Source organism: Vidua chalybeata, chromosome 8 (genome assembly GCF_026979565.1).
Source record: "Vidua chalybeata isolate OUT-0048 chromosome 8, bVidCha1 merged haplotype, whole genome shotgun sequence".
Taxonomy (NCBI): domain Eukaryota; kingdom Metazoa; phylum Chordata; class Aves; order Passeriformes; family Viduidae; genus Vidua; species Vidua chalybeata.
Genome location: NC_071537.1, coordinates 10,240,827 through 10,251,353, shown reverse-complemented (window position 1 = coordinate 10,251,353; position 10,527 = coordinate 10,240,827). Strand labels below are relative to the sequence as shown.

Below are 10,527 nucleotides of genomic sequence, written 5' to 3'. Positions count from 1 at the left end.
TTTAAAGAGAAATCATCCTGCAACTAAGCTAGAAGGGAAAGGGATCAAAATTATGATTATTCTGGCTTCAAACCTGGGATGTCGCTGGGAAAAGCGGTACCTGCTGAATCAGCACCAATCAATACAAAGCATTCCAAAAATCGCTAGAGAAGTGTTGTGCAGGTGCACAAGGAGGACCAAGAAATGCAGTAGGTAACAGAGGATGTTGCCATTAGGCACAAGATCTACAGTATGGAGTCTGGATGGCCATATACATCCTCATCTTCTGGGAGAGGGGCTGAGATTTTTAAATAATCTGATTTTTAAGCAATCTGATGCTGGCTACCTCTGGTGCCTTTGGTGTGCTTTCAGCAATGATCTCTTGTACTTTAAGGTGAGGTCATGGAAAGCCTTCTGCCCGATGGTGAGCCAGCAGAGAGGTGCCCTCAGTGTCCAGCCAAGCTGGACAGCTGCTTGTGTCCAGGTCCTCAGTGGCTGCAACTGGGATTAATTAGAGCAACCCCACCACCAGCTCAATCCCTGCACAATTAGAAAGCCAGAGACTTTCTGACTGATGTTTTAATGGGAGTGTTCACCCATGCATGCTTGTAAAGCAGGAATCGTGTCTTATCTCAGCTAGTCACTGGAGTTAATAAAAGCCAAGTACATTCTGAGTCCTTCACTTGCCTGGATGTACCCTGTGGCTCAGCCTGGCTCCCATCTCCACCTCTGCTCAGCCCTTGCTTTCCCAGCTGAAATCCTGCTCTCAGGGATGGCCAGTCGCCTGCGGGTGCTGAGCGCACCTGAGCCTGGCAGCGCCCTTCTGTCCCGTTCCACTCCCAACACATCAGGCTCTGCCTTCTTCTCCACTCTTCTCAAGGCCACAACTAAATCTAGATGATGCTTTGTATCCTCCCTCCTACATCAGCCCGTTCTGGGCTGCCAAGCGCAGTGATGGGACAATTCGTGGCATCGTTGATGTGGCAGCAGCCATGTGGTGCTGCCGGCACGGAGGAGGTGCCATATGGCCGCGGGAGGGGCTGTGTTGAGCCGCACTGCACGGGGAGCTGGCCCAGCCCCGGCATGTGCCGTGGGAAGTGCATGTGACCGACGAGATCCTGCAGCCATGCTTCCCAAAAATAGCCTGCTGGCCCCCAGCAATTGGGTGCCGCAGGGATTTCATTGCATGCGCTGCAGTCTGGGGCACCGTCCCCTCTCAGATGATTCAGGTCCCGGTGATGCTGCGGGCTCCAGGTACCCATTAGCCCTTACTAATACAGCACTCCTAAACGCCCCACGACCTCTCTTCTCTGCTCTTCAGCCAGTTCCGGTCCCTGGGAGGCCGGTGAGCCCGGCGAGACCCACGGAGCCCCACGGCAGCCAGGTGTGAGCAGGTCCCCACGCCCCAGCACATCTCTGGGGCGATGCTTCTCCCCAGCCGCTCCTACAGGGCTCCTCAGTGGAACCAGACCAACCCGACCGGCCGGGCAGGAGCGGGATTTTGTGCTGCAAACGTAGCACCGTGTTTCAGGTGATGCTGTCACGGATAGAAGGGGAACCAGGAGGGTGTTGGAGGTCACTTGCTGCCAGCCTGGTGCGAGTGGAATCCACTCCGCCTACCCCCTCAAAATTCATGGACCCGAGATTGCAAATGATTTCTGGAAGTGCAAATCCTTGCCCTTCTCCTCAGTCTGGGTCACGTCCTGCGCTCTCTCCTCCGGGCTCAGCTGCTCTTTCTCACCTCCCTGACTGCAAAACAAGGGGAAAACAAGCTATAGTGTGCCCGGCCCTGACCCCAGGTCTGCAGGGGTGGATATGGAGGAGATGAGGAAGGCTGGTGCATCCCTTTCCTGCTCTCCACCTTCGATTTACTTTCGGAAAAAAAAAAATATTAATTGCTTTTAGAGTCTAAACCCAGAGAGAGCTTTCTGGGGGGCACTGCATAATAGAGGAGGAGTAATTTGACATTAAACTGCTAGTGCTTCATGCCGAGGGGCCCCTTTGGAGTTCGAGTTTTGCTTGCAGTGCTGACCCCATCGCCCCCAGGGCTGGGCGCAGCATGGGCTCCCCAGCCCGCCTGTCCCGCTGGCTCCCTGACCAGGGACAGACCTCGGGCAGTGGCGGGAGGTGACACGGGGTGACAAGGGCCGGGCAGGCCTGGCTGTGCCTCTGTGCCTCCTGGGGGTGGGTGCAGCTGGGCTCCCACCAGTGCCACCATCCCCGGGGGCGCGGTGCCACCACGGCCGGCGCAGCAGCCGGTGCCCCTTTCCAAAGGCTCGTTCCCCGCTGCGGAGCTGTAACATATCCCGGGGCTGCTGAGCGGCGACCCGCCGGTCCCCCCCGCCCCGGGACAAGCCCGACCCTGCCCCGCCGGCCGCCCCCCCCGCGCCGGGCGCCGCGCAGCCGCCGGCGTTCGCACTCCGCAGGCGCGGCCGGGCCGGGCCGCCCCGCCGGGGCGCGGGGGGGGCGGGACGGTGGCGGCCCGTGGGGCGACACAGCGGCGGGGCGGGCGGCGGCAGCGCTGGGACGGCGGCGGCCGCCGGGCTCGCCGGCAGACGGACTGACGGACGGACGCGGCGCAGCACGGGGAGCCTGCGGGGCATGGGGAAGCGCGGCCGGCCGCGGAGGGAGCCGCGGAGCGAGCCGCGGAGCGCAGGGGCGGCCGGCGGGGCCCGGTGCCCCCTCGGGGACATCTGCAACACGAGCCCCGCGGCGGGCATGGACACCTTCCTCTACAACGTGCAGGTGCTCCTGGAGGCCGCCAGCTACCTGGAGCGGATCGAGAAGGAGAATAAAAGTAAGTGCGGGCTGGCGGCCGTGGCCGCGCGTGTGCGTGACCGCGGGGCGGTCAAGGGGAGTAAAGAAAATAAACCAAACTTTCGGCTGGCTGCAGGGGCTGGCGACGCAGTGACAAAGGGCGCCGGGGCCGGCCTGCACCCCCCGAGGCAGAGGCGTGCGTGCGACCCCGCCGCCACTGGGGAGATCGGGCCCGGGGGGAAAGTTTGGGATGGAGAGTGGAGCGGGACGGTGCAGGGAGGGGGGGCGCATCTCCGGTTCTCGGGGAGAGCGGGCTCGGAGGGGCACTGAGAGGGGCCGGGGGGGCGGCGGGCTCCGCGCGGAGCCAGAGCCGGTGGCGGAGCCGGAGCGGCGGGGGAGGAGGCGATGACACGTCCCCGCTCCCCCCGCCGGGGCATGGGCAGAGTCACGTAGGCAAGTGGCAGCGCTCGCCAGGTAGCCGGCGGGGAGGAGAGGGCAGGGCAGAGCAGTGTAGTGCAGGGCAGGACAAGCGTCCGGTGCGGGGCGGTGGCCAGCGGCGCCGCTAGCCCCCTGCTCCGCGGGCGCGGAGGGTGCGCGTAGCCCGCGGCTTTCCCCCGCGGAGCGGTCTCCCGAGCGGGCACGCGACCTGCGGGGGACGGCGGCACCGCGAGGAAGAGGCGCTTTGGGAACAAAGGGGCGGCCGTGGCCCGCGGCGGAGCGCGGCCGCGGACCCCGCGCAGTGGCGGAGCGCACTCCAGCGGCGCAGCGCCCGGCGCGCCCCGCCCCGCGGGCGGACACATGGTTCGCACATGGAGCCAGCGCGCCGCGCTCATTGGCCGCCGCCTCCCGGGGGCGGGGCCGCGCGGCCGGCTCCGCCAATGCGCGGCGCCGGGGTCCCCCGTGTGACGTCACGCGTTGCCGAGCGGGCCGGGGGGGGCGTGGGGGGGGGGTCTCGGCCCGGGGGTTCGGCCCGGGGGCTCCGGGGACCGGCGAGCCCGGGGGTGTCACATGGACACCACGCCGGGAGCCCCGGGCTCCGCTCCGCCACCGACGCTTTGCCCTCGTTTTCCTCGGGTTTCTCTGTTACTCTTTGTTTTAGCCTTTATTTTTTTTTTAATTTTCTACCTTTTTTTTTTTTTTTTTTTTTTTTTTAATTTCTCTGCCCTCCTCGGTTTCATGTTTGGGGTTTTTCCCCCCCCCCCCCCCCCATTTTTCCTCCGCGGAGTATGTGCTGCGTTTTGTTTTCCGTTTAACTTTACAAAGGGATCAGCGAGTCCCTCGCCACGCGTCTCCATCGCACCATCACCCTCTCCTCGCCGTTCATCCCTATGGCAGCTATAGGTCCCGTGCAGGTGACGATATAGGGTGCCCTTGTTCTGCGGGAAAAGCTGCGTGCATGCAGGCTCCCAGGGAAAGGGATCCCACTGCGGAGGAGCTGCTCTGCCTCTGAAGCTGCGGCCAAAAGCCCTTGTTCCTTGCTCGCCCGGAACAAATCCAGGCTGCTTTTCTGTTTGGGAAAGTTGAGTTAATATTGGAGTGGGATTTTTTTTCTCACGTGCTAATTGTTGTTTCGTAATGAATCTGCAAAGCCAAGCGTCTGAGGAGCTGAGCTGCACCGTGAGCAGCAGCTCTGAGCAGGAAAATGACAGGAGACATGAGCAAGAATTGGGTTTGCATGTGAAAACAGCAGCATCCCTGTTTTGGAAACTGATGTGAGACCGTTTTGCTTTTTTTTCTCAATGAGCACTGTTCTTGTGAAGGGGAACTGTCAAAATCATGGCTTTTTTTCGAGGTGGGGGAAGATAGAATTTTCCTTGCTGTTGAGATGGATAGTATCTGATCTTTTAAACGCTCCATTTAAAAATGCATCATTTTATATGGTTCCTTGTTTGGAACTGGAAAATGAGTAGGACAACAGGATACAGGATTTTTTTATTGCTAGATTTTTAAAAGAGGTGTTTGCATCTAAACAACTCCATTCCTGAGCACTTGTTTTCACTGAAGCTTTCACTAGTAATTGTTGAGGTCATAGTGTTGAAAATCATCACTTTTATTAGGAAATTCTGCAAAACCTTTCAGTATTTTAATGTGCAGTCAGGACATTTTAGGGTGAAAAGTCCCATTTAACCAAAGTTTCAGCTGAATGTGCTGTTCAGAACATGACCATCATAAAACAGGCAGCTTTTACGTGTTGCTCCCAAACAAAGAAAAATGCTGCTGGGATTGGAAAACAATCTCTGAGCCTTACTGGCCCTATCTAAACTAAGGAACAGCTGCAGAAGCGGGAGGGTTGTATCCTAATGTATATGCATCTCCTTTCTGGGAAGAGATTTACATCCAGAACTCAGCTTATTGCACCAAGACAATGCTGTGTCCATTCATCTGCCAGGGCAGGGGTGATTCCTCAATGCACTCAGTGCTGGCAGCCTGGCAGAGATGTTGCTAATGGGTGGTCACTCCTCATTACAGTCTCTGAACTCACAATTCACAATAATGGGGGGGGGCAGCTCAAAAAGGTTTGGTGATGGAGACTGCCACACTCGCTTGCAGTCAGACTTGGTGTTTGCCTGCTTCCTGCAGGATGCCCAGGTCATTTGACCATGGTGTTACGAAGGGCTGTAATGAGCTATTTTGGTGTTACTCCCATCAGGAAGGTGGCTGACTCACAGCCCTGTTGTGCCAGGTGCTGTACATGCAGGGGAGTGACAGTGCCCTGCCCCAAGGAAACAGAGTCTTAAAAAAATAGAGGTGACAAATAGATGTTTGTCTCTTCCTGGCCAGGATGGGTGACAGGGACAGAGCTGGGTAAAGCACCAGGATGCTGGTTGGGATCAGCATCACAGTGGTATGGAAGCTGGAGGACTTCACTAGCCAAAAGAAGGAATTTAAGGAAGGGATATTAAGGCTCCCAGAGCTCAAGTGGTTTTCCTCATAGTTTTATGGTTTCTGATAAACCACACTCAGTGTCCTCCTACATTCTTCCGAGCCTTTGATGGCTGTGCCATGTTATTCACCTTCTCCAAACACTGTCCTCAGCAGGAGCAGATGCTGTTTGGTAGAGGGGCCCCCTGAGAGGTGGACACGACCTCTTCTCTTGTGGATCGAAATGCTTGGATATCCCAGATGTGCATGTCACAACTTCTGGTCATAAAGGAGCAACTACAAGGATGTTTTCAGCTTCCAAAACACTCCTACCCTTGTCTGCAGGTCAGTGGTACAAGGCAGACAGCAGAGCCTTTCATGTCTAGGGCAGGACTTTCAGATAAGGCAGGAGTTTCCTACCTGCCTGAAGCTCAGGCAGAAATATGGAGATGATGATGATTTACATTTATAGGTCCCACATCCTATTGTTGTGGTCATGAATAACAGCAGAGGGGCCATGGGTTGGCTGGGTGGTGTGGAAACAGAACCACAGGGCAGGAGAGCTGGGTAGGATATACTGTCAGGGCTATGGCAGGGGGAGGCAGTGTTCCGGAGTGGCTTCTCATCACCACCCTTGTAGTATTCACTTATATTTTAAAATATTAGAATAAAAATGACCTGTGTTACAGTATGGTGACAGGGAAGGTTAGAATCCTCTTATCAGACTCCTTGGGTAAGCTGGAGTATTTTAGCTACTGAAATATAACTGAATTATTTTTCCAGTTAAGCCTCTGAGTGAATAACAGTGCTGCCTGCCTTCTTGCTGCAGTTCTCATGGTGAGACCACAAAACCCAATCCCAACACACACCTTGCTAACTGACATGTACAGGTTTCCAAATGACCTGTTTCTAGAAATTTAAGCTTGGTATCCAAGGAATAGAAACGTCACATGAAGAAAGTTACAGTGGCTGTTTTCAGAAATGAAAGTTGTGCTGAGGGCAGCTCTGTTGATACATCTGTAACCCCTGCAAATGCCACTTAATGAATAAGCATGGCTGAAAATCTGTAGCAGCTGAAATGCTGGAATTTGGAAGATGTTTTTAAAGGGACCTGGAATAAACTCAGCTGAGGTTTAGTATTGTGCCAGGCATCCCCTTTGGGTGTGTAGACTCATGTTTTTGTCAGTAGGAGTTGCACAAACACGTGATTAATCCTTTGGATACGATGACTTATCTGTAATAGGCATGGTGTGTAATACATTCTGATCTCACTACAGATACAGACCTGTGTTGCCATATCCTCTTCCAAAAGCATGAAGGCAATCAAGTCTCTGTAACAGGGGTGACAAGTTCACAAATCTAATAGAGGTGTGCATGCATGGGACAGTGGACCTTGCCCCCTTGCAGGAGATAGCTAGATCTTCTTCAAATGCTGGCTATGTTTATTAATCTTCTGACCAGGAACAACAAATGGGTGATCTTAGATTTGTCCTTTGCTCCTGAATAATTCTCTCTGAGGGAGAAGACAGCTGAGCCTTGGGCATGAGTTAACATTATCTTCATCATGTGGCTCCATCCATTGTTAATGTGCTGTTTAGAGTCTTTTTCTGACAAACCAAAGAAATGTCAGAAACCTGTAATTAGTGGAGGGCAGAAGAAGCTGAGACTGCCTTTGGTCTGCATGCAGAACTCCCATTGTATCAATGAGAGCTGACCGTGTGGCTCAAGGTCAGTGTAGATGGTCTTGGATCTTAAGGTGATGTGATCTACAGAGATGTGTGGGACCCCTTTATTTATATATTTTTCATCCAACTCACAGTAACCCCCTTTCATTCCTCCTGGTTCATGACCTGGCCACAGTGATTCATGCGTTAGCCACTTCCAGGTTAGGGTATTTTGACTCATGCTGTTTGGACCTCAGCATAGAATTCAGAAGGAAGCCACAGCAGGAGAAATGATAGGGCAGAGGTAGAACCATGGAACTGTGCCAGAAGCACTGCTGCGAACCGATTACATCCCTTGTCAGCAAAGCATCCTGAGAGCTGGGAGAGAAGCATCTTTTGCCACTAGCTGAACAACCCTACCTTCTTGTTATTTAGCTGAAGGACTGTGTATATTTTTTTTCATGGAAATTCCTCTTAATTTTGCAGCTGGATCAGTTAACTGACTTAATCAAAGTTACAAGAGTAAGTCACTGACTCATTATAAATTTGGGCACAGCACAGGTCTGAAAACAAAGCATATCTCCTGGAGAGAAGGAACAAGTGGCCCAAAGAGCCAATAGATCTGTGGCTTTTATCTTATTGTTTGGCAGAGCTTAGTCTTTGAATCAGAGTGTGCACTTTATTGCTGTTCAAACTCGGTTCTGAGGAACTTTTACCTTATTTTTTAGCAGAGCTTAGTCTTTGAATCAGAGTGTGCACTTTATTCCTTTTCAAACTCTTGGATATCCCAGAGGTTTGGTTCTGAGGAACGTCTGTCCTCAGTGGTGGATGGGTTCCAGATACCAGTGGGAGTGCTGAAATGGATTATCTGATGCCTTGCGAAAGAGTGAAGCTCCTGGATGAGGAATGAGGCCACATCCTATAGGCACTTGTAGGTCCCTTAGTGAAGGTATTGCAAGCCTTGGAAGGGAGTTGAGTAGGTGGGACTTGGGTTGTGCTCCAGTCTCCTGCTGCAAGTCCTGCAATACTGAGCTATTACAGCCATGACTACAAGAATAGAGACCTCTTTGTTACAGTGCTGATATGTTGTTCAGATGTTGTTCCCCTCACTAGAGAAACAGGAGTGGTATGGATCTGCTGTTCCCAGAAATTTGGGGAATCACTGAATCTTTGCACTGTTTTGAGAGTGCCAGAAAATGGTTCCCACCAGGGATCTCTGTTCATGCTTTGATTGCACAAGTGTTAGATTTCAAGGATTTGAAAACAATATTAAGAGTTTGGAGGGTTTGTGTGAAGGTGGCAAAGGAAGCGCTTATGGCTGTTGCCATCTTGATGTTCCTCCCAGAAAATGCACATGGTTGGGAACAGGAGGATTTTAGCAAAAGCCAAATACAGAATGAAAAACAAGGCAGCTTAGCCAAAGGGATTGCCCTTATTGAAAATAACTTCCACATTGCAAAGCATTGTGTTATTTCTAAGGTTTGTGTTCAAAGCAGAGGGCTGGGCATCTTGATTTGTGAGACGTGTTCCTGTTCCACGTCTGACTTAGGGTGTGTCTTCATGTGAGTAATTATGCTGCTTACACCTCAGTTTCCCTTCCTGTCGAGTGGAAAGAAAATAGCTAAAGTAATTTTGGGTTTGAGAAGCTTAAAGCATTACTTTTGGAAAGCTCTTAGAAAATTTCCCTGATGGAAGTTGCTAGTTTAATGTAAGTGATGGTGATGTTGATAAAAAACAGATGACATCTGTTATACTTGATGAAAATAGTACAGCAGCATTTCAGATGTAAATATTAATTGATTTCTGCACTGCAGATTTCTTCTTGGATATTTAAATTATTGCTAAGGAGGAGGGAAAGGCTATCAGGGAGATTAACAAATCCATTATTAAGGCTGGAAATGGAGGGTTGCCGAAGTGCCATTTAATAAAATGTAAAAAGCCCCTTTCTAAAGGGCGAAGCAGCAGAACACACAATGAAACTGAATCACAGCTGCCAGAAGGGATGCCAGCAGCAAGCACTTATAATCAGAAAACTGTACTTACAGATCATTCAGAGCCACTAAATTAAATGATCTCATTCTCCCCTAAAATACTCTTCCCTTAGCCCCTCCCCAGTGTTGCCTGTGGATTGCTCAACCACATTTAAAATCTGACTTTGGGGGCTTTTTGGTCAGCAGTTGAATGGTATTGGGCCTCTTTGTGCTATTTACTTTCCACCCACTTTTGTTTCTGTCACATTCTGGCATTTTGCAGGCTGACCTGCCCACATGAGCACTTGGGATGGCAATTGCAAGATTTTACAGATCTGCTGTTGCTCCATAGTTGACTTGCCTCTTCTCTAGGGCTCCTTCTTTGGGAAAATGTCCCACAGTTTATTCCCAAATTTGTCTTTGTTTCACACAGATTTTTTTCTTTTCTAATTGTACATTGTTTACTTCAGAAACAAAGACTTGGAAGCTGAGCTGAAGTGTAAACGCAAGAGCTTATCCTACATAATTTCGCACAGAACTGATCCTGCTGTTACTTCTTTCCAGGCTGATTTAATTCACCATGTGTATCAGGATCCCCCTCCTTCATCTTCTCTTGTTTTGTATCTTGAACTTTACTTTCATGAGGCTGACACTCTGATACGCTCTTAACTGACCCCTTCATTTTCCAGGCATGGCTTTCCCTATTTAATCCCTAGAGTGGCACCACATATCTCCCAATGTGCCACCAGAAAAGCTAATGGCAGTGGATGCTCACAAGGGCCTCTTTTACAGTGATTTTGGGGCTTCATCATGAGTTTGGGGGGTTGGAGTTTCAGGGTTTGGGTTTTTTCATGTTTAGTGTTGCTAATCCTGAGAAGCAAATGGCTTGCTGGTTTTGGGAGTAGGTTAAAGGAAGCACAGTTAGAGCCCAGAAATGCTCTTGCCTTAACCTCACTGTTGTGGAGATGTCTGTGCAACTGTGTCCTTTTCTCTAATCCAAGATCTTATGAGCACTCCTTGAGACCGCTCAAATTTGGAGTTTTCCCTGTGCTTTTAACAGTCTCCTCTATGGGCAGTTTCCAGTGTAGAAATAGGAGGTGGGGAGAGAGAATACTTCATTCCCTGAGTTCTCCCCTGGACAAAAGCCAGTCTTTGCACGTGCTGTGGTCTGGCTGGGTGTAGGTGCCTGAGTGGAGACTCTCCTGTCCGAGCAAGGGCTGGGACTGGCTTTCCCAGAATGAGGGAGGGATGTCCCTGGAGGTGTCCCAGCTTCCTTTATTTTTCAGCTATCCCAC

The 10,527-nt window shown here is 51.7% G+C and overlaps 1 protein-coding gene across 1 annotated transcript in view; it reads left to right on the top strand.

The window, feature by feature from the left end:
- Window positions 1-2,561: 2,561 nt before the first annotated feature.
- MXI1 (MAX interactor 1, dimerization protein) overlaps window positions 2,562-10,527 on the top strand; it is a 55,774-nt gene continuing 47,808 nt past the window's right edge. The window contains exon 1 of the mRNA XM_053949166.1: window positions 2,562-2,776. Within this exon, the coding sequence (XP_053805141.1) occupies window positions 2,581-2,776 (196 nt within the window). The 5' untranslated portion in view covers window positions 2,562-2,580. The remainder of the gene's footprint in view (window positions 2,777-10,527) is intronic.